Source organism: Channa argus, chromosome 3 (assembly GCF_033026475.1).
Source record: "Channa argus isolate prfri chromosome 3, Channa argus male v1.0, whole genome shotgun sequence".
Taxonomy (NCBI): domain Eukaryota; kingdom Metazoa; phylum Chordata; class Actinopteri; order Anabantiformes; family Channidae; genus Channa; species Channa argus.
The window spans coordinates 15,988,119-16,007,012 of record NC_090199.1 but is presented as its reverse complement, the minus strand read 5'-3'; the positions used below and the strand labels follow the sequence as shown (position 1 = coordinate 16,007,012).

The following is an 18,894-nucleotide window of genomic DNA, read 5'->3' as shown; positions in this document are numbered from 1 at the left end:
GCTGCTTGTTTAACTGTAAGCCAGACCAGGAGCATGGGCTTCTATCACCGTGTCATCATCCTCGCTTGTAGTGCTCATGGTCTTTTGCTTCCTCAGTGAAGACTGCAATGCAACTATCTCTACACTCATGGGCACAGATTAGATACACCTACACAATGTACAGCAGTACACTGAGTTCCAGAGTTCAGTAGCTGCCTTTTCTTTCCTTCGCTTTAGCAGTCCAACAACAGTTCAACCCAGACAACTGAGAGCACAGCACAGACAAATGCGAGAACGAGACAGAGGAGGAAAAAGAAAATGAGAGGAAAACAGTGTGTGTGTATGTGAGTGTGTGGGCGTGTGTGTCTGTTGACTTCTTCATGTGTACATAGGATACTTTCAATTCAGAAGCTGTGACATAGAACTGTCAGCGAAGCCCAGAAGTGCTGATAGGTAGTGCACGCACACACACATACTGTACATGCACACACACATTCTGTTGTAATTGAAAGCTGTCAGAGATTTTCTCTTCCACAGGGATTTGCACTGGTTGGCTTCGGCTCCAGGACTTTACTCGTCTCATCTCTTTGATATTACTTCTCACCTCTCGATTACAGCACTGACTCTCTCTCTCTCTCTCTCTCTCTCTCTCTCTCTCTCTCTCTCTCACTCTCTCTCTCTCTCTCTCTCTCTCTCTCTCTCTCTCTCTCACTCTCTCTCTCTCTCTCTCTCTCTCTCTCTCTCTCTCTCTCTCTTTCTGACTACGTAACTGTAGCACACGATACACAGATGCCTCCCCATTCCTCAGTTGTACATATGCACACACCTACTATTAAATGACCATCTTTCTCAGTTTCTACCAAACAAATCAACAAACCTCTGCAGAATAATGAAGAAAACATGCTGAGTCCTAAAATGTGCCTAACTCAGTCCCCAGTTCAATTCGTTCCAGAGTGACAGCATCGTTCTAATTGGCCATGGTTATACTTTGAATTGCCTGTGCTGTTGTGGATTGAAAGTGACTGAAACCCAAGTAATGAGGTTGAGCTTTGCAAGTCAGAAAAATTTATGTTTGTCACTTCATAAGGCAGAATATTCCCTGATGTCTTAATATTCTCTCTTTTTACTCAATTCTCTTTCTGCTATGACTAACAGCGTAAGTCATTCATTGTGGATTATGCCCGAAATTAGGTTAGCACATATTTAATCATTCATGAGGGCTCACTTCTTTGACTGGCCTGTTGAATCATTAATTGGGAGTTTTGGAGATGCTAATTTGCTCTAAAAAATGGATGAACCGACCCCTGTTTTTATGTCCTTAGTTGTTCTCTACCTGCACAGATAGCAAAAAATTTTCTGCAATACTAGTTGTGAAAGGAATGAGGAAATTTATTTATGCGTAATGTGCTCAACCAAGGACTTGTGTCAACCAAGGACTCACATGCACACAAACACACCTAAGTTCATGCTGAGATTTTTCTAATATCATCATCTAAAGCTTTTTATATTGAGGCAGACGAACAGATGGCAGGTATGAGGCCAGAAATATCTAATGTATACAGACATGAACACACACCCCTATTAAAACTTTCACATCCCTGCAGAGTAGCTAATAATACACTTTAAATATCTCATTGTTTTGTGAGGTGGATACAATAACATCAAAAACTAAATCTGAAAAAGCAGCCAGAGAGCTGCTTGCTTTACATGCACATGCTAACATCCTTATAATAAATGCATGAGAGACAACCACACAGCATACAGTTGAACACTGGAAATCAGTTTCAGTTTTGGAAATTTTCTCTCGCTACATTGTCCAGTACATTGAGGACTCAGTATCTGTGTGTGGAAATGAATGTGATAACAACCAGTAAAAGCCTCAGCATTATACCATTTGTTAAATTTAAATTCATTTGATTTTTACTTTTCCATTTCTAAATCACACACTGGAGGTGGGAAAGACCCCCGAAATCCCACCAACACAGAAATACTATTGGACATGTATGCAATGGGTTTCACTCCACAAAGCAATTGGGGTCATTAAGAAAACACACTTGTACCGTCAAGTCAATCACACTAATAAAAGGTGGCTGTGAAATACAATATTTAGGGAGGTTTGAATTTGAAATGAACAATTCCTAAACTCGAAAGAACGTCCTTTTGGTTAAATGCTGTGCCACTTAATCCATGCACAAAAGCTTACGCATGTGCAGGAATTGGGAACTCATTTGGGGAAAATCTCCTGTATTCCACTCCTATAGTTTAAGCAGAAAACCATGGTTGAACCATGGTCTGTGGCTTATATTCACCACTCTGCTGCCTCTGGGTGCTTAGCTCTTTATTTGCTTTGGTGGGATGGTTATGCTACAGCCTTATCTCACTTCTTCTTTCACCTGATTACCCAGTGGTGGAGTTGAATTCCTTTCTCAGTCAGCAAATACCAGATTTACTTTGATGAGCTGATGTGCTTGGAGTCATTCAACAGTATAGGAGGGAATGTAGTTTTGGCAATTTGGAACTTGCATCAGCTTCAGCTTGAAATATAGCATCTCAGTCACAAGAAAGGCTAAATCATGTTTATTGATCAATATGCTACAGAGATTATAGCTTAGTCATGGCCAAAGTTGCACTGTAGGCACATAATAACAGTCAAATCCTTCAGGGAGTAGAATTTTTCTTTGAAAAGATGCCAGAGGAGAAGTGCTGTAGGAGCCTCACTTTAAAACCCCTTTAGTCACTTTAGACCTATAGATTTTTACTTACACACAGTTTCTCCTGTTTGTTGTGGTATGTAGGGAATCTAACTGACCAGGCAGCATGCAGTAGTGCAGTAAAGTATCCACATAATAACAGTCAAATCCTTCAGGGAGTAGAATTTTTCTTTGAAAAGATGCCAGAGGAGAAGTGCTGTAGGAGCCTCACTTTAAAACCCCTTTAGTCACTTTAGACCTATAGATTTTTACTTACACACAGTTTCTCCTGTTTGTTGTGGTATGTAGGGAATCTAACTGACCAGGCAGCATGCAGTAGTGTATTCCTCATAGTTTGCCTGTCAGGTGTTTTCCTCTATCATATGCTTGCAGTGATATGTTTTTCTTGTCAGCCTAGCCTGTCTGTACTTGGCTTTAAAATCTTCCATGTACAGTTCAGATGGTTTCTCTATCAAAAAAAATTTTTTCTCACCACTTTCAGCCACTTTTGGTGGCAGAGGTATAAAATTGAATTCCATTACGCTAATTCTAACTTCAAATATCCACTTGGCAAGACCACAAACATTTTAGAACACCCGCAGCACAGATTGATTTTCAGAGATCTTATCTTGTCAGTATAACTTGCTTGTGGTCGACACAGTAGCACAAACAAACCGCTAGATGGCGACCTGGTGATGGCATAGTGTCTCTCAATTTCAGCGGCCCAAACTACAAGGAGCTGCGACTAATATGCACTACTTTCAAACTATATTATCTTTAATCATATTATCTTGCATTTTCTGTCCATCGATGAATAGTATATCCTTGAAATTAATTAGTATTCAATTTGAATTGTAATTTGTACATGTTTAGAAAAAAATATAGCACACTAAACACCTGTTTCTTTGGTTGTTAGACTGTTAAGATTACTTTGGGTGCCAAAATGAAGCACCTTCAAAGCAACTTAATATGTTAGGACATGTCACAGTCTGAGAATAAATATATTATCAAAAGCTCTTTCGAACTTGGTCTTTCCTTTTGTTGCCATTTCCAGTTCCAGTAATTACTATTAATTTAGTGCTTAATCTAGTACTTATAATAATAGTGTTCATTGTTCCAGTAATTGCTCTTCTTCTATCATGCTAAGCAGATTTTCATACCATCCGTGGTATTTTACTTTAAACCGGTACGCGGTGACGTCGTCCAGGCACTGGCTGTCGATATTCGAGAAATCGAACAACAAACGGAAGTGCATCCTGAGAGGAAAATGAAATGTTTTGTGTTTGGAGTTAGTTTGCTGATGTAAACGTGTATTATCTTTAAACGAAGAGCACAAAGCGGTGATTATCCCAAGGAAATATTTTCCCTCTGTCCTATATCTTCTGAAATTACACCTGCTCGTGGATTATCCCGTCAGATTGTCTGAAAAGGGGAACTGTGTGAGGTAAGACACCATTGAACACATCGTCAAGCTAATGCTAACTAAAACGCCAATTGGCAGTTTGCGTTGTTACATTTAGCTGCTGACATGTTTGTATCAAACGCTGCCTGTTTGAAGTATAGAACGTTTTGTTGGCTATATGTGTTTGTGGGTTTGAAATGGAGCAACAGCGCTAGATGAACCTAAATAACTCTACCGACTAACGTGAATAGGTTACTATGTAAACGAACTTGCTAAAGCTAATATTGAAATTAGCATTTTAATAACATTTTTGGGGACTATACCTTTTCCTACCCAACACTAACTTGAGTTTAAATTGGTGCAAGTGCGTCGATCGTCCGTATTCATCGAATTTGCTTCTGGTCTAATATTATGGATAACCTTGTGCATAGGTGGTGCAAATTTAGTAAAAGGACCTCAAAACTGTCATCCATTTACGTTAAGGTGAGGACTTTTGTAGTCTGCTGCACTGGAAATGCTTCATGTGAACTTGTAGTTGAGGGAAAACGTACACAATGCACAGAAGGTGGAGATGAGGGTGTCAATAAGATCTTACCAGCACGTTGCTACCTTAGAGCTCCAAACCCAATTAACAGCTCTCATAAATGGTGATGTCTCTTTCTGCACTGTATTGGAAACATTTTTCCTTTTAGTTATTGCACACTGAAAATGATCTGCTTTATTTGGAGTGTTTGTTCTTGTGATCTTTATTAAATGGTTTCTTTTTTGTAAACTAGGATGGACCCAGCTCTACTGAGGGAGAGGGAGCTGTTCAAGAAGAGAGCTCTGTCCACTCCAGCTGTAGAGAAAAGACAGGCTGCCTCAGATTCTGGTTCACACAAGAAGAAGAAGCCCAAAGTTGATAAAGAGAGCTCATCAGGGTCCAAACACAGCGCTGGTAAGTGAAGGAAGTCTTTTTTTAATGGTTTATGAAACACCATTCAATCCAATCCAACTTTACTTATATAGCACCTTAAAAAAACAACCCAGTTGACCAAAGTGCTGTACACTAACATAAAGACAAATAAAACACATATAAGAATTATAGATATAATACATTTACAGGAACAGACATAAAAACAAATATAAAACAAAGCTATAAACAATAAAAGAAAACAGTAAAAAAAAAAAACTGCGAAAGCCAACCTCTCAAACTAAGTTAAACGCTAAGGAGAAGTAATGTGTTTAAAGGTGCTCACAAACTTATCAATGAAGAAACTCATGAAGTTCTCACACACCTCAGCAGAGTTCTTCAGACAAGTTGACTGAGGGACATTAAGGATAGAGTTTATAGTTTTAAATAAAACACGAGGGTTGTGGCAGAAACAATAACTTAAGAAAAATACTTGATACTAGCAGCTTTCACAGTTCTCTGATAAAAATGCCTTAACATCTGGAAAGACACCTGTAACTTGTCTTTCTTCCACTTTTGCTGAGTGCTCATATCTGGGTTTAGATGCCTTGTTTTCAGTCAGGTAACAGTATCCGATATGGTTTGACAGGTTGTATTAAAGCGTTTGGATAATGCCTCAACATCCGAATCAAAGCACAGGGAACCAGTTGGGCTAATTACTGAGTTATGACTGGAAACAGCAGAGAACTGTGCAGCAGAGAGGAGTTAATAATGTTAATAATAATAATAATAATAACAGCGTTGTCCAGGAGCACCTGATTTAGCCATATGACAGGGAAGAGTCAGGTTAAAAACAACAGGCATATGGTCTGAAAACACAGCATCACAGCCTTCAAGGTTAAAAACAGTAAAACAGTGTGTTTAGATGAGATCAAGAGTGTTCCCACGTTCTTTTGTGAAATTAGACAAATACTGTACAAGATTAAATGTATCAATGAGATTTAAAAAGTCTTTGGCCAATGGCCTCTCGGAGCGACACATGTGAAATCTTCAAGTATTAAAACTGAAATTTAGGCATTATTCCTGCCAAAAAGTAAGCAAAGTCACCAATAAAGTGTCTATTGTACTTGGGCGTTCTAACAGCGCACAACGCGAGGGGGACAGAACCCAGCTCAAATAAGTTCATCTGAAAGCTGGAATAAGGCGCTGTTGGTGTGACCTGTTAAGAGTTAAAATAAGTACAACCAGGTGGCAAGTTCACAAAAAGCACTGGACTCACTGACCGTCACCCATCTTTCCATTTCACAGCGGAAATCCAAACGACAGGACATTAAGAAATCCTTTAAAATAAAAGTTTTGTTACCTGGTGATCTAGCATTCAGCAGGGCTGCTCTAGCAGGAGCTAGAGATGGTGAAATGACGTGTATCATTGTTAAATGAAACTGCTTTTCCTGGTGTTGTAAGTGGTTAGGGTGCACGTAGAAGCCATGATTCCACTGACACCAGGCTATCAGTAACACAGTACTCATCCTCATTCTACTTTTCATTGTCAATAGGAATGCACCACCCAGTATTTATAGAGCTGATACTGATATTTTTTTTTTTTTTACTATGTAATTACACTAGCTAAGAGAATACCACGTTCTGGTATTGTGGGTCTGTTTTTTTGTTTGTTTTGTTTTTTTAGACGCCTCAAACATAAAACCCCAACATTTTGTTTTTTTGTTGTCATTATTTGCTGTATTTTGATAAGATCTTTCAAACTAGTATAGTTTGTTTGCATGTGCATATTGCCTACTTATAAACTATTATGACACCACTTCATTAAACCCATGCAAAATTTTTATTTTTCCAATCTTTTGAACTCATATGAAGGCTTCCTCTCTTCCACACAACTAAATGATCAGAAAACAGCCTGAATGGTAAATTGATATCGCTTACATCTGTTTTTTGTGGTTGAATGCGTGGAAGTTTTATATGTAAACTGTTTTTGCTTATAAATAAAGTAATCCATCATGTTAGAATTAGAAATTGAGCAGTATCAACTACAACTACAAAAACATATCATTCAATTAATTGCAGAGGTCCAGCTTCTTGCTTTATGTGGGGAAAAAAGAAATGGTGCACACTTCAGTGACAGTTTATTAGGCATTTTGTGGTAAGGCAAATGAAACCATACATTGTGCTCAATATGAGATGATAATGTACATCAGTGTGCAGCAACCAAGTTTCACTTGTCATCAAATAATCTTGCAATGCTTAACATGTTGACAACACTGGTACACAATTTACTGACGAACAAAGAAATACAGGCTTTATCGAAAGCAATGATGATTTCCAGCTAAGCTTGATAAAAGCATCTGAGGCAGGTGATTTTGGGAACCTTGAAAATTCAGGTCATTTGGGCATTTTTTTCTGTGTACAACTTGTTACCATGAATGAAGATTATTTGCAGATGTTTATTAGGAAACCCGTTTAAATTTGCTAATGTTAGATCTGTTTAGTGTTACTTCAACATATTTTTGCCAATTTCCTACTCTATATACGTTCATTTAATGCATTATCTGACATTATTTATGATTGTGTCTATTTATTGGCTCTCAGCTTCTTGTGGTAGAATGGTTTTAAGGGTCTGTTCTGTGTGTCATGTGGTAGTTGATGCAATTGTATGAAAGTTCCCTCCTAACTTAAATAAAAAACTATTTAGATTTGTTCCAAATGTGTGAAAAACTTCCCACTTCCTTTTTGACATCTCTGTTATCTTCTCTCTTTTCCCACTGCTTCCTCTGAACTGTGACCAGCTGAACCACTATTAGGCATTTTAAGAAGTTCATTTCTCAGGACATTGGGGTCAGCACTGTGGTATTGCCCAATTCAGAAAGAAATCTAAATTTCTACTCTTCCTTTTCTCATCGTTGCTACTTCTATACCACCTCAGTGTGGGATTCTGACTCCTTGCAAATGCTAGTCATGAGCTTGCTGCAGCTTCCTGGTCCCTCCTCCTGTAGCTGGTGATGTGTCTTCCCTTTGGCACAGCACCCACAGTCCAGTAACTCATAGAGTACAGCCAGGGCAGCTAAAGAGAGGACAGTGAGGATGAAGAGCAGAAGGATGATGAAACAGGCAACATTCCAACCATCGTGAAAGGGGTAGACTTCCTGGACCTGCAAGGAAATGCCAGATAGCGGAACCACCTCTTGGAGACTACTTGGGTGCACAGTGGTTGTGATGTTGGCCATTATTTCTGTTTGGAAACAACAAAATCAAGGAGAAAGATTTACCGCAAAGTGAAAGTAATATAATTTATTAGATGTTAATTGGATACTGGACTCTGTAGGTCTAGGATGTTAGCAACAAATAAATACAAGCATAACATTAAAAGCAAAATAATTATCCATAGATCATAAAAATTACATTGTCTCACTTGGGACCACAAACATATTGGAAAGTCTTTTGCTCTCCTAAAACTATCAGGGTTACTCCACTTTATTTTGTAGTAATAGATAATGGCAGTACTTGGAATAATATACCTCTACATAAATCTGTCGTCACAGAAAGATTTTTTCCTTGCATGAGAAGACAGTGTGTTATTGGAGCAAAAGAGCACAAACTCTAATGAGCCTATTTTCTCAGACCAAAAATAGACTTAAAAGCTGGTAGAAAAGGATGGGCGCAGAGAAAAAAGCAGTGTCTACAGTTGGTTTTCCACTCTTTTGGCCATAATGGCTGACGGATCCCAATATGCTGTAGTTAGTTACAGTCTGATTAGAAAGCTAAAAGGTGTTCTGTAGCCTGGACATTATTGTCAGGCCATCTGTCTCTTTCTTTCACACTGAGAGCCAACGCCTACAAATTTTAATCCTCAGGGAACAGGATGCCAGTATGTCTGCCCACACACATATACACAGTACATGTTCTAAACACACACATTCACACTCAGTTTCTTAAACATGCTGTGATCAAGGTAGCTAACCCAGATTGAGTGACAACAGAGCACAAATGCTTCCTTCAGCACTACACTATTCATGTAAATTTCCTTTCTAGAATTTATTCTGTAACTGAACAATATTAACAGGTCTTACAACGTGTTATAAAACATGGTTTCAGATACGTAGGTTGTAGCTTTGTAATATCTAATTTGTATGTGTGAGAGAGTTGCAGTCACAGGTGAAGTATCCCTGTGAGAGTGTAAAAAAAGTCCTCTGTGTTACTTTTACAAGTGAAACTGTTTCATGAATTGAGTTCACCCGTAACATTATTAAAAAGTTCTTAGGTTATATTCCTGCAGTGGTGACCAAACACAGCAAACTGTGGAAGGAAAAAGGAAAGGCAGCTATTAGTTGCAGTTTTTTAATTAGAGTTAATTAGATTGTTTTGAAATTGCTTTACACATATTGTCTAGAAAAATATTTATGTGGTTATTTCTTTAATTCCCCTGCTTCCAGTAGAAGGAAAATAAATTCTTAGCTACATTTATGGTAAACTACTAATTGGTCTACTAAATGGCACATCATTGTGCAGTATATGAGAGTGTTGCATCGTATTTCATGCTCAGTTGAACAGTTGAACTCCCTTTTTCCTGTCTAGCATCCTCTTATGGCAAACCCATCTCATAATATCAACCAGTTTCACTTTAACTCATTGCCATGACAACAACCCTTTTTTTTTTTTTACTAAATATTTTTGCCCGATATTGCCCGTGTATGGTGTCTCTGCTCCTTTCTTTTGTTAAAGTAGACACACACACACTCACACACACAAGGACAGATTGGCTTCTTGCAGCATCTGTTGTCTCATCCTAAACGAGCCCCTTCCCAGCCAAGCTCCTAAAGGTGTTGTAGGACTGGATATTGCTCTCTTGCTGCACAGTGGCTGTGACACACACACACACACACACACACACACTCCCACCCCCCCACACATGCATGCTTTGAGGTCCCTGGCCGATTCCTCACAGCTGTCAGTCCCTCATTGATTTGTCTGGAGAGCTGCATTTTAAGTCAAGCATTTCCAAAAACACCAACATTATGCACATGTATGCGCACAGACATAGAAACACACTGCTGCTTCGTATTAAAGCACGGAGCATCCAGACAGACTGATCATGTTTATTTAATGAACTATGTGTTAGTTCAGTGTTGGCGTCAATATTAAAATTGACACTTAAAGATCCTAAAGAGCCTCACATTGTTGATTGCTATGGTGATATGCAATTTTAGCTGTCTGTAATGCAAAAGGCATTGGCTTTGTAAATAGATCTGTTGCATTTAAATATGTATGATGCACCCTGGATTACTGATACGGTGAGACTGGCAACAGCCTACACCCCATACCTCAAAATCATGTGATATATGCTAATCTCAAACAAACCCTGTTGTGATGCTGCTAATATGAAAAATATACACTCACCTGTATCTATGGCCCAATCTTAAAAAGATGCAAGTGTAAAGATGCACTCCCCTCTGTGCAGTGCTCCACCTATCGCTCTGTGCTCCACTCTTTCCCTCCTCCGCCTTCACTCCTCGACCTGTTTTGCTCCTTAGCACTCTCACGCGCTTGCAGCCGTTGCTCGTGCACTTGCTCACGCTCTCTGCCACACCTTGCAGCTCTTCTTGTCTCCGCCGAAAAGGCACAGGCTTCTGTCCATCATTGGCTCTTTTCTTTTAGACCTTCCTCTGCACCATTTGTTAACTGGCCTGTCATTATTTCAGTGTCCCGCCCACAGTTCAGCAGCACCCACCTACAATATCAAGTCTCCAGGGTAGGCAGTATTATTGGACTCTAACAGAGAATAGGACCAACTGGCTCAAATTCAGATTACTCTTACCAAAATTACTCTCCTATATCATACATATAATAGTTTATGATAATTTTATTACATTCTTGTTTAAGGTTATTTCCTATGGTCATCAAATCAATTTAAAGGCTAAAACTCATAAACAATCCAACAAATGAGTTTCAGCTCTGCAGCAAAAGCCTGATGTAACATATTCCTTTTGTACTTGAGTTCTATTGCTGTTCAGAAAATAAATAAAAAAACAAAATGGAAAAAAAAAACACTGATCATTTAAAAACAAATCACCTAACTACTGCCATTATTGATTAAGTTTGTATTATTGGGAAAATGTAGATTTTGCCTGTTTAAAACCTACAATCAACAATAATTTTAAATCTTTAAATCTGTAACATCAAGTATGTTGAAGGTAAAGTATACAATAAAATTATAGCCTCATCCTATAAATGTTAGTAGCCTCATACAAAATGATAGATTATAATTTGGTTTTGAGACAAGCTGGCATGGAAATCATGTAGAAATTATTTTAATCAGTTTTTCAACCAAACAAATGGTTGCTATTTTAAAAAATAACTTTTGGTTTGCATCTGTTTATATTAGTTCACTGGCGTCAGCTTCTAAAATAAATAATATGATATTGAAATTGTTTGTCTAAACTGTTCTTTCTTTTTCTTCACAGAGTCTAGTAATGGCAACTTTAACATCAAGACAAGCTCCGGTTACAAATTTGGCTGCCTGGCCAAGATTGTCAATTATATGAAGGTACAACTTGGGAGTCTGTGTCTTTTTGAAAGGAGCTTTCTCTTATAATTTTGTTATTGTGTTAGTGTATTAAACTTTGCATTAGCAGCATCCCCCTGATTGGAAGATTTTAGGTTGTCGTCTCTATCAAAGGTCTATAAAAGCTTCACTTGTCTAATATGTTAATCAAGTCAGTCACTTGTGACCACTATGTAACATTTGGTCCCGATAATTTTGCGCACAGCATAAACAGCTTGTTTATCACGCTGCAGCTTTGTGAAGGGGCAACCAGGCCTGTCACAAGCTTTCTGACTCATTCCTCGCTACAGAACTCACACAGATTTTCTTTGAATGGTTGCATTTTTTTATTTTTGCCATCTGTTGAATACAAAGATTTAAATCGCATTAAATACCCTGACAGTTGGATGTCAAGCATAAAATCAGTGTGGACGTTTGGCTAAAACCATGTTAAAGGCGTAGGATTAAGAATTGCTTACATTTTAAAATAGGTGGAAAGTGAGATTATGCTGTAGTTGACTGCGGGTTTGTGATTTATGTAAATTCATATATTTTCTATCTTCGACTGTCAGACCAGGCATCAGAATGGTGACACACACTTCCTGACCCTAGAAGAGATTCTAGATGAGACCAAACTTCTTGACATCAGCATGAAACAGAAACAGTGGCTCATGACTGAGGTAAGTTTTTTTTTTTTCTCTTTTCCCCGAGAATGCTATACTTTAATGAGGAGGAGAATAATTTCCTTGGCCTTTTTCACACTGATGTGAGTCAGTGTCAACAACACACAACGCAGCATTCATTACATGGTCGAAGAATGTGTTGTCACTGGTCAGAAAAACTGCATGACCTGAAGAAAAATTTGAGTTTCTGAAGCTGACAATCAACATACAATCATGTGCGAAAGTTATCACCTAGTTTTTAAATTCTATCTTTTTTGTGTAAGCACATTATAAAAATCAGGTCTTGTTATCAAGTACAACCTCAGATAAACAACAGCCTACAACTTTTTCATCTTGCCATTATTTAATTAACAAAATTGAAGCCAAAAAGAAAAAAACACGTGGGCAATACTAAGTGTATCTATAAGATTTGAAAGGGTCAGTTGCAGCTAGGTGCTGCTAATCACGATTCATTGAATAATTGATCGTCAGCAGACCTCTATAAAAGCAGAAGTTTTTCCAGAATTCAGCTGAAAGGGTACGGCATAAGCAATGAATTTAGAGAAGCAATTGTTGCTGCAGATCAATCTGGAAAGGGCTATAAAGCCATTTGCGAACCATTTGGAGTCCCATGTTCTACAGTGAGAAAGATTATTCAGTAGTGGAAAGTATTCAAGACAGTTGCCAATCTCTTCAGGAGTGGACGTCACACTACATTCACCCCAAGGTCAGATTGTATATGCAATGCTCAGAAGTACAAAAAAAAAAAAAAAAAACAGGCGCTACATCTGAGACCCTTCAGGCCTCACTGAGCATGTTTGAGTCCATGAGGCTCACTTAGAAGAAGACTGAACAACTATGGTTTATCTGTAAGGGTTGCCAGGACAAAGACAAAGCCTCCTCTCTTAAAAGAACATGAAAGCTCAGAAAAGATGAAACCAAAGTGGAGTTGTTTGCCCTTAATGCCGGCATAATGCATACAGCATTACAGCAGAAACACCACATTTCCACTGTCAAGTACAGCGAGACAGGGGTGATGATTTGGACAGGACCTTGCAGTCAGTTAACCATAAACTCCTCTCTATACCAGAGTATTCTAGAGGCAAATGTGAGACCATCTATCTGACAACTAAAGCTTAGCTGAAATTTGTTTGGATAATAATCTTAATCTCATCACTAAATCTACATCAGAATGGCTGTAAAATAAGAGAATCCAGGTTTTGGAATGGCCTAGTCTGAGTCTACCCCTCAACACAATTGAAATGCAGTTGTACAACCTTAAGTGAGCTGTGAATGCCCGAAAGGCTCAATAAACTGAAGCAATGTTCGAAGCGAAGAAAAATGGAGACGAAGAAAAATTCCTCCACAACAATGTGACATACTAATAAAGTCATACAATGAACGATTACTTCAAGTCATTGCTGCTGAAGCTGAATCTACAAGCTTTGAATCATGGGGGATACTTTTTTTTTCTATTTTGTTAAATAATGGCATGGTGAAAAAGGTACATATGCTTGTTTGTCTGTGATTGTATTTGTGTAATATTAAGAGTCGTTGCTATCAGATGTTTTTACATACTAACTTTTGCACATGACTGTACATTGTCTTGAGCCTCAGCTCGAGACATGTCAATTCTAAATCCTTTAAAAATATTTGCAATGTAAATATACATTAAGATGTGTTTCTTTCTTAAAAAGGAAACGTATGAAAATAAGCTGAATTCTTCTACATGTCTGCTCCCTGGGCTTTTACTAAAGATTTTAAACATTAAATCATGTGCACATTTTCCTGGCAAGGCGTTGGTCAACAATCCCAAAATCGACATCCGGGATGGGACATACGGCTTTAAACCCAAGTACAACCTCAAGGACAAGAAAGCCTTACTGAGGCTACTGGACAAACACGACCAGCTAGGCCTAGGGGGAGTGCTGCTGGATGACGTCGAGGAGGGGCTGCCCAATGCAGCTAAGGCCATTAAGGTAAACTCATAATAAAGATAATATTAAAGGGATGAACACAGTACATGGGTATGAAGAAGGAGACTGTGACTAAACGGTAAAGATATTCTTAAAAGATATAAGCATTCATGTGACTGTTCACAGGCATTGGGAGATCAGATCATTTTTGTTACAAGACCAGACAAGAAAAAGATCCTGTTCTACAATGACAAGCACTGCCAGTTTGTGGTAGATGAAGGTGAGAATTAGTCATCTTTGTCTGTCAATTGCAATATGGCTTGCACTTTATCTGTCAGTCTCTGTCTTGGCTCCCTGTCTTTCTGCCTCTGTATGTTCTGAAAGGCAAATTCGAACTCAGATTTCTTAATTTTGTGTCTTTTGAGTTACAATTTAGTTTATTATGAATGTGTTGTGTTGCTGAGACAGAAGTGATTAGAATATTAATCCTAAATTGATAATTCAGCAATTGTTTATTATTGTTAGCATGTTACTGTAGATATAGTGTATTGTAGTATTTGGTTTTAATTATTACTTTTTAATCTGAAAATTATTACTTGAGCTTTCATGTTACATACTGAGCATATGTATATATATGTCAAGTTTATCCAGGGTTGTGTTATTTCAATACTTTAGGCCAATATCTTGAAATAATGAAAAAAAAAAAATAATAATTTTAGATGTTTAATCAAATGAATTGCTTCCTTAAAAAAAAACAAAAATCTAAATTGTAGAATTTCAAAAGCTGTGGAGGAGTGTTCCAGTTGATTCCATGGATGAAGAAAAGATTGAGGAGTACCTGAAAAAACAAGGGATCACCTCCATGCAAGAAACGGGACCAAAGAAAGTGGTAAGGTTCAGTTGCTTGGTTTTTCATTCTAATCTTTACATTTGAATAAACATGTACTGATTCTTTTTAATGAAAATAAAAGCCTTATTATTTTAATACTCAACATTGACACTTATATTTAGCAAAACTATCACTGCTGATTATGTTTCTATTTTTTCCACAGTTACCGGTTCAAAAGAGGAAGAAGCAAGGTGGGCAAAGAAAGAGACACTTCAAGACCCACAACAACCATTTGGCAGGAGTTCTGGAGGACTACTCAGATGGTGTTCCTGCAAAGAAGTGAAGTCCTTAACCTCACTACTGTAAAAATCTGTATATTAGAGATGGCTACAGAACCAGACTCTGGCCACATTATTATACGAATAATTTCCCTGGATGTAATGTCAAACAAACAAGCTTCATTTGCCATCGTTGCACTCCTCTCAGTTGTATTACATGGAGTGAATAGCACCTGTGTTGTGGAGTGCTTTTCATTTTGTTTATCATTCAGTAATACCTGAAGGACAAAGAGAAAAGGAGTACTGAGACCATGTTGGACACTGAATGCCCAAGGGGGGTACTGCAACCTTACAGTTAAAATGTAAATGGGCCTAAAGTGTACAAATCCTTTTTTGTAATTTGATTTTGTATGTTGCAAAGTAGTGTGTGTGAGTGAGCGACTGTGTGGAAGGTTTTATTTGAGAGGGTCGTAGTTCTTATCTGGAGATCAACCTTCCATTCTTTTATGGGAATTGCAAAAAACAGATTTGGGCTTTGCAGTGCATTGAGTTCTCTCTTCCAGCATGTAACATCTTGGGACATACTTCTTGGAACTACAAAATATTTAAATTATTTTTCTTTAAAGCATCGTGCCATAGTGGTTTCAAATACTAGATTTTTTTGAACTTATTTTATTAAATTACACTGTTACAACATAATGCCGATTTGCTTGATTAACAGACTGCTCCACAATTTTAGTAGAGCAGTTGGTATTTTAACTGACTAAAGTGTGTAGATGTATGAAAAATTCAGAATAAGTAATACTTTCAAGTACTGATTAATTCAATTCAACTTTATTTATATAGCGCCAAGCCACGATAAAGTCATCTCAAGGCACTTTACATAATAAAGTCAAGACTATAAAGATGTATAGAGAGAACCCAACAATTCCCCCTGGAGCAAGCCCTAGGCAACAGAGGAGAGGAAAAACTCCCTTTAACGGAAGAAACCTCCAGCAGAACCAGGCTCAGGGTGACGGCCATCTGCCTTGACCGGTTGGGTGAATGGAAAGTTGACAGAGAAAAGAAAAGAGCAAAGTGTTGTGTTAGTGTTGTAGAATTTTCTCAGTTTCTCCTTAATATGACCAAAGGTTCTAAAACTAGATGAAAGGAACATTAACAGAAACACTTGATTATTTATTGTGTAAAAGGCTCTTGTAAAATGATCTTAAGTATTTTTCTGGCAAAAGTATGCTGTGCTAGAGAACCTGGTGTACCCTCATTTTACAGGAATAGCTAAACATTGCGATAGTTTAAGATTAAAAAAGGCAGGGTCTCCCTGACTCACAACTGATTGTGATCTTATTGACTGAACACCTGACTTTAATTTTTTCTTCAAACAAAGTGATAATCTTAAAAAAGGCACACATTTATCTTCCACACACATATCTAATGTTACATTGGAATTTTAACACCAAGTGAATGGATAAGTGTAATTATTTGTCTAATTTGTTTAATTCTGTTCCATTTATCTAGTTATAGGTCTTTGAAACACCACTGCACACTAAAAACATCTATGTAGATTCTTACTTTGCGATTAAAAAAAAAAACATAACTTAAGGGGTCATAAATTATTATATAGTGCACATTATTTGCATTTATTTAATTAATTATAGAAAATACTACATTAGCACAGCAAGATAAAGATGAAATGCTTAATCAGCTGTTGCAGTTGAAGTAGAAAATAAATCAGTGACAAAAAGTATTGCTGAAGCTGGATAAAGAATTATATACATTTTTTCTTCCTTTAAGCATTAGCCATGTAAATATGGGTTTAGCTAGAGTTTAAAGTTTAGCTAGTGGGTTGGCCTGCTTTAACAGTTTTCTTTAAATGGTGGTAGTTCGGCAAAATCTTCATCAGAAAATCAAGCTGAAGCGTCTGAGGCTGTTAAGAAAACAAAATAGACATTGTAGTAAGCAAAACACACAAAATGGGTGTTTGTTGAAATGCTTTCAGACTTATGGTGCAGCCAGACCAAAATTCACTTCAAATTCATGTCTAGATGAAATGAGGCAATTGATGTTTAGTCACAAATTGACGCATCAACTTCCCCGTCTTGTTCGCTCTGATTAAAATTTATACCTGGTATGTTTACCAATGCCCAGCTCGTTTGAAATAGGGGTGGTACTGACTTCTCATTCAGGAGATAATACATTTTGTAACTGGACAGCAAATAATAAAAGGTTTAATGTTTGGCTTAAACAAACATTAAGATGTCACAAAAAAAATCTTTAACTGCAAGTGTTACTATTTGTGACCGTACCTGTGGTCTCTCTGTCTGAACCCGCCTCATACATCCAGAGCCATAGATGACTGTGTTCTCAGGTATGACCTCACAGGTGTTTATCTGACCAAAGGCTCCAATGATGCAGCCGCTGGTGAGGATCACATTTCTACCAACATCAGCTGGACAACAAAATGGAGGCAATGAGTGACTTCATCCCTTTCAACGGGTCTCAACCTACATGAACACGCACTAAGCCAAAGGTGACATCCTACCTTTAGATTCAATCACATTGTTGTCACCAATTTTCAGGGCCTGTGATACTGTTAGGTGTTAAGGCAAAATGAAATAACACATTGTCACATACAATTACATAACATACTTAATGACAATCGTCAGCAGGTCAAAAGGATACCACAACCAACTTCAAATACATTATTGATGCCTATGGTCATTGTCTTCGGTTCCACCTGAGAATCTGGAGTAATGTTTTCTGGGTAACTGCAGAGTACAACAAAGCTTGTGGTTATAATTCATCCCAACCCAATGTTCTACCACTGAGCCACCAGGCCGCCTTATATAATAACTAGCCTTATGCAAGAATGTGTATATGTAAAATACAAATATACTGGGAATCTGATCTTAAATGACCCATTGATAATCAGAGCTTGCTCCTCGATCAAATTGCCTTCCCCAATCACGATAGGCCCTGCCTCTGCAATAATACGAGCTTTGGGGTGGACCACTGTCCTGGACCCTAAAGAAACAGAGAATATAAAAGTTTTCGTTACACACAGGCAGTGGGTAAATTTGTCAAATTCGCTGGGGGTCTGATCTGAAAATAAATAGTTTCTTCAAGTCAGAAATGCTTACAGACCAGTGACCAAAAGCGATACATCTTACCTATGGTAACATCTCCTCTGATCTCACTTTCAACGCAAACTACGGCACCAGCGGCTATTTTGACACTGCAAAAAGATAATATAATGTTAGCTGTTAAAGCGACACAAAGTGTGTAACTTCACGTTAACTGTTAGCTAATGTTGCTAGCGATCCACTTCACAAGTCCTCTCTAAACGGCGAAACACTCACTTTATTATAGCTACTTAATCATCATTTTCAAAACATCCTTTAACTTTGATCTAAGCGTTGAGGTGTAATCTTGTGGAGACGTATTTATATTACCTTTTCTGGGCATTTTGTTTATCTGCCATTGTGATGGATAAACTCAGATGGGAGACGCTGTTGATTCACTCGATCATCGATTTAGACTCCTTGCTACTACAGCGCATGCGCCAGTAGCATTAATATGATCACGGTACTGGCCTAATTTATGATCTGCTCAATGATAATCACTGGAAACTGTTAAGCTAATTAGTCCGTAAAAGAGATGCTTTTTGACACAGATAAAATCTGACGTTAGTCAATT

At 37.9% G+C, this 18,894-nt stretch overlaps 3 protein-coding genes across 3 annotated transcripts; 1 reads left to right on the top strand and 2 right to left on the bottom strand.

The window, feature by feature from the left end:
- The first annotated feature begins 3,893 nt into the window (after window positions 1-3,893).
- gtf2e2 (general transcription factor IIE, polypeptide 2, beta) lies at window positions 3,894-16,530 on the top strand. Its single transcript, XM_067497198.1, has 8 exons — window positions 3,894-4,113; window positions 4,848-5,008; window positions 11,437-11,519; window positions 12,089-12,196; window positions 13,975-14,157; window positions 14,281-14,374; window positions 14,868-14,983; window positions 15,147-16,530. Exons 2-8 carry the CDS (start codon window positions 4,849-4,851, stop codon window positions 15,264-15,266), a joined length of 864 nt encoding a protein of 287 aa, XP_067353299.1. The 5' UTR covers window positions 3,894-4,113; window position 4,848; the 3' UTR covers window positions 15,267-16,530.
- smim18 (small integral membrane protein 18) lies at window positions 7,088-10,915 on the bottom strand. Its single transcript, XM_067497202.1, has 2 exons — window positions 10,373-10,915; window positions 7,088-8,207 (listed from the first exon to the last, which is right to left on the bottom strand). The coding sequence occupies exon 2, from the start codon at window positions 8,200-8,202 to the stop codon at window positions 7,888-7,890; it is 315 nt and encodes a 104-aa protein (XP_067353303.1). The 5' UTR covers window positions 8,203-8,207; window positions 10,373-10,915; the 3' UTR covers window positions 7,088-7,887.
- On the bottom strand, window positions 16,020-18,786 carry LOC137123467 (dynactin subunit 6-like). Its single transcript, XM_067497200.1, has 7 exons — window positions 18,651-18,786; window positions 18,369-18,433; window positions 18,117-18,222; window positions 17,881-17,966; window positions 17,741-17,788; window positions 17,505-17,647; window positions 16,020-17,125 (listed from the first exon to the last, which is right to left on the bottom strand). Exons 1-7 carry the CDS (start codon window positions 18,677-18,679, stop codon window positions 17,033-17,035), a joined length of 570 nt encoding a protein of 189 aa, XP_067353301.1. The 5' UTR covers window positions 18,680-18,786; the 3' UTR covers window positions 16,020-17,032.
- Window positions 18,787-18,894: the final 108 nt, after the last annotated feature.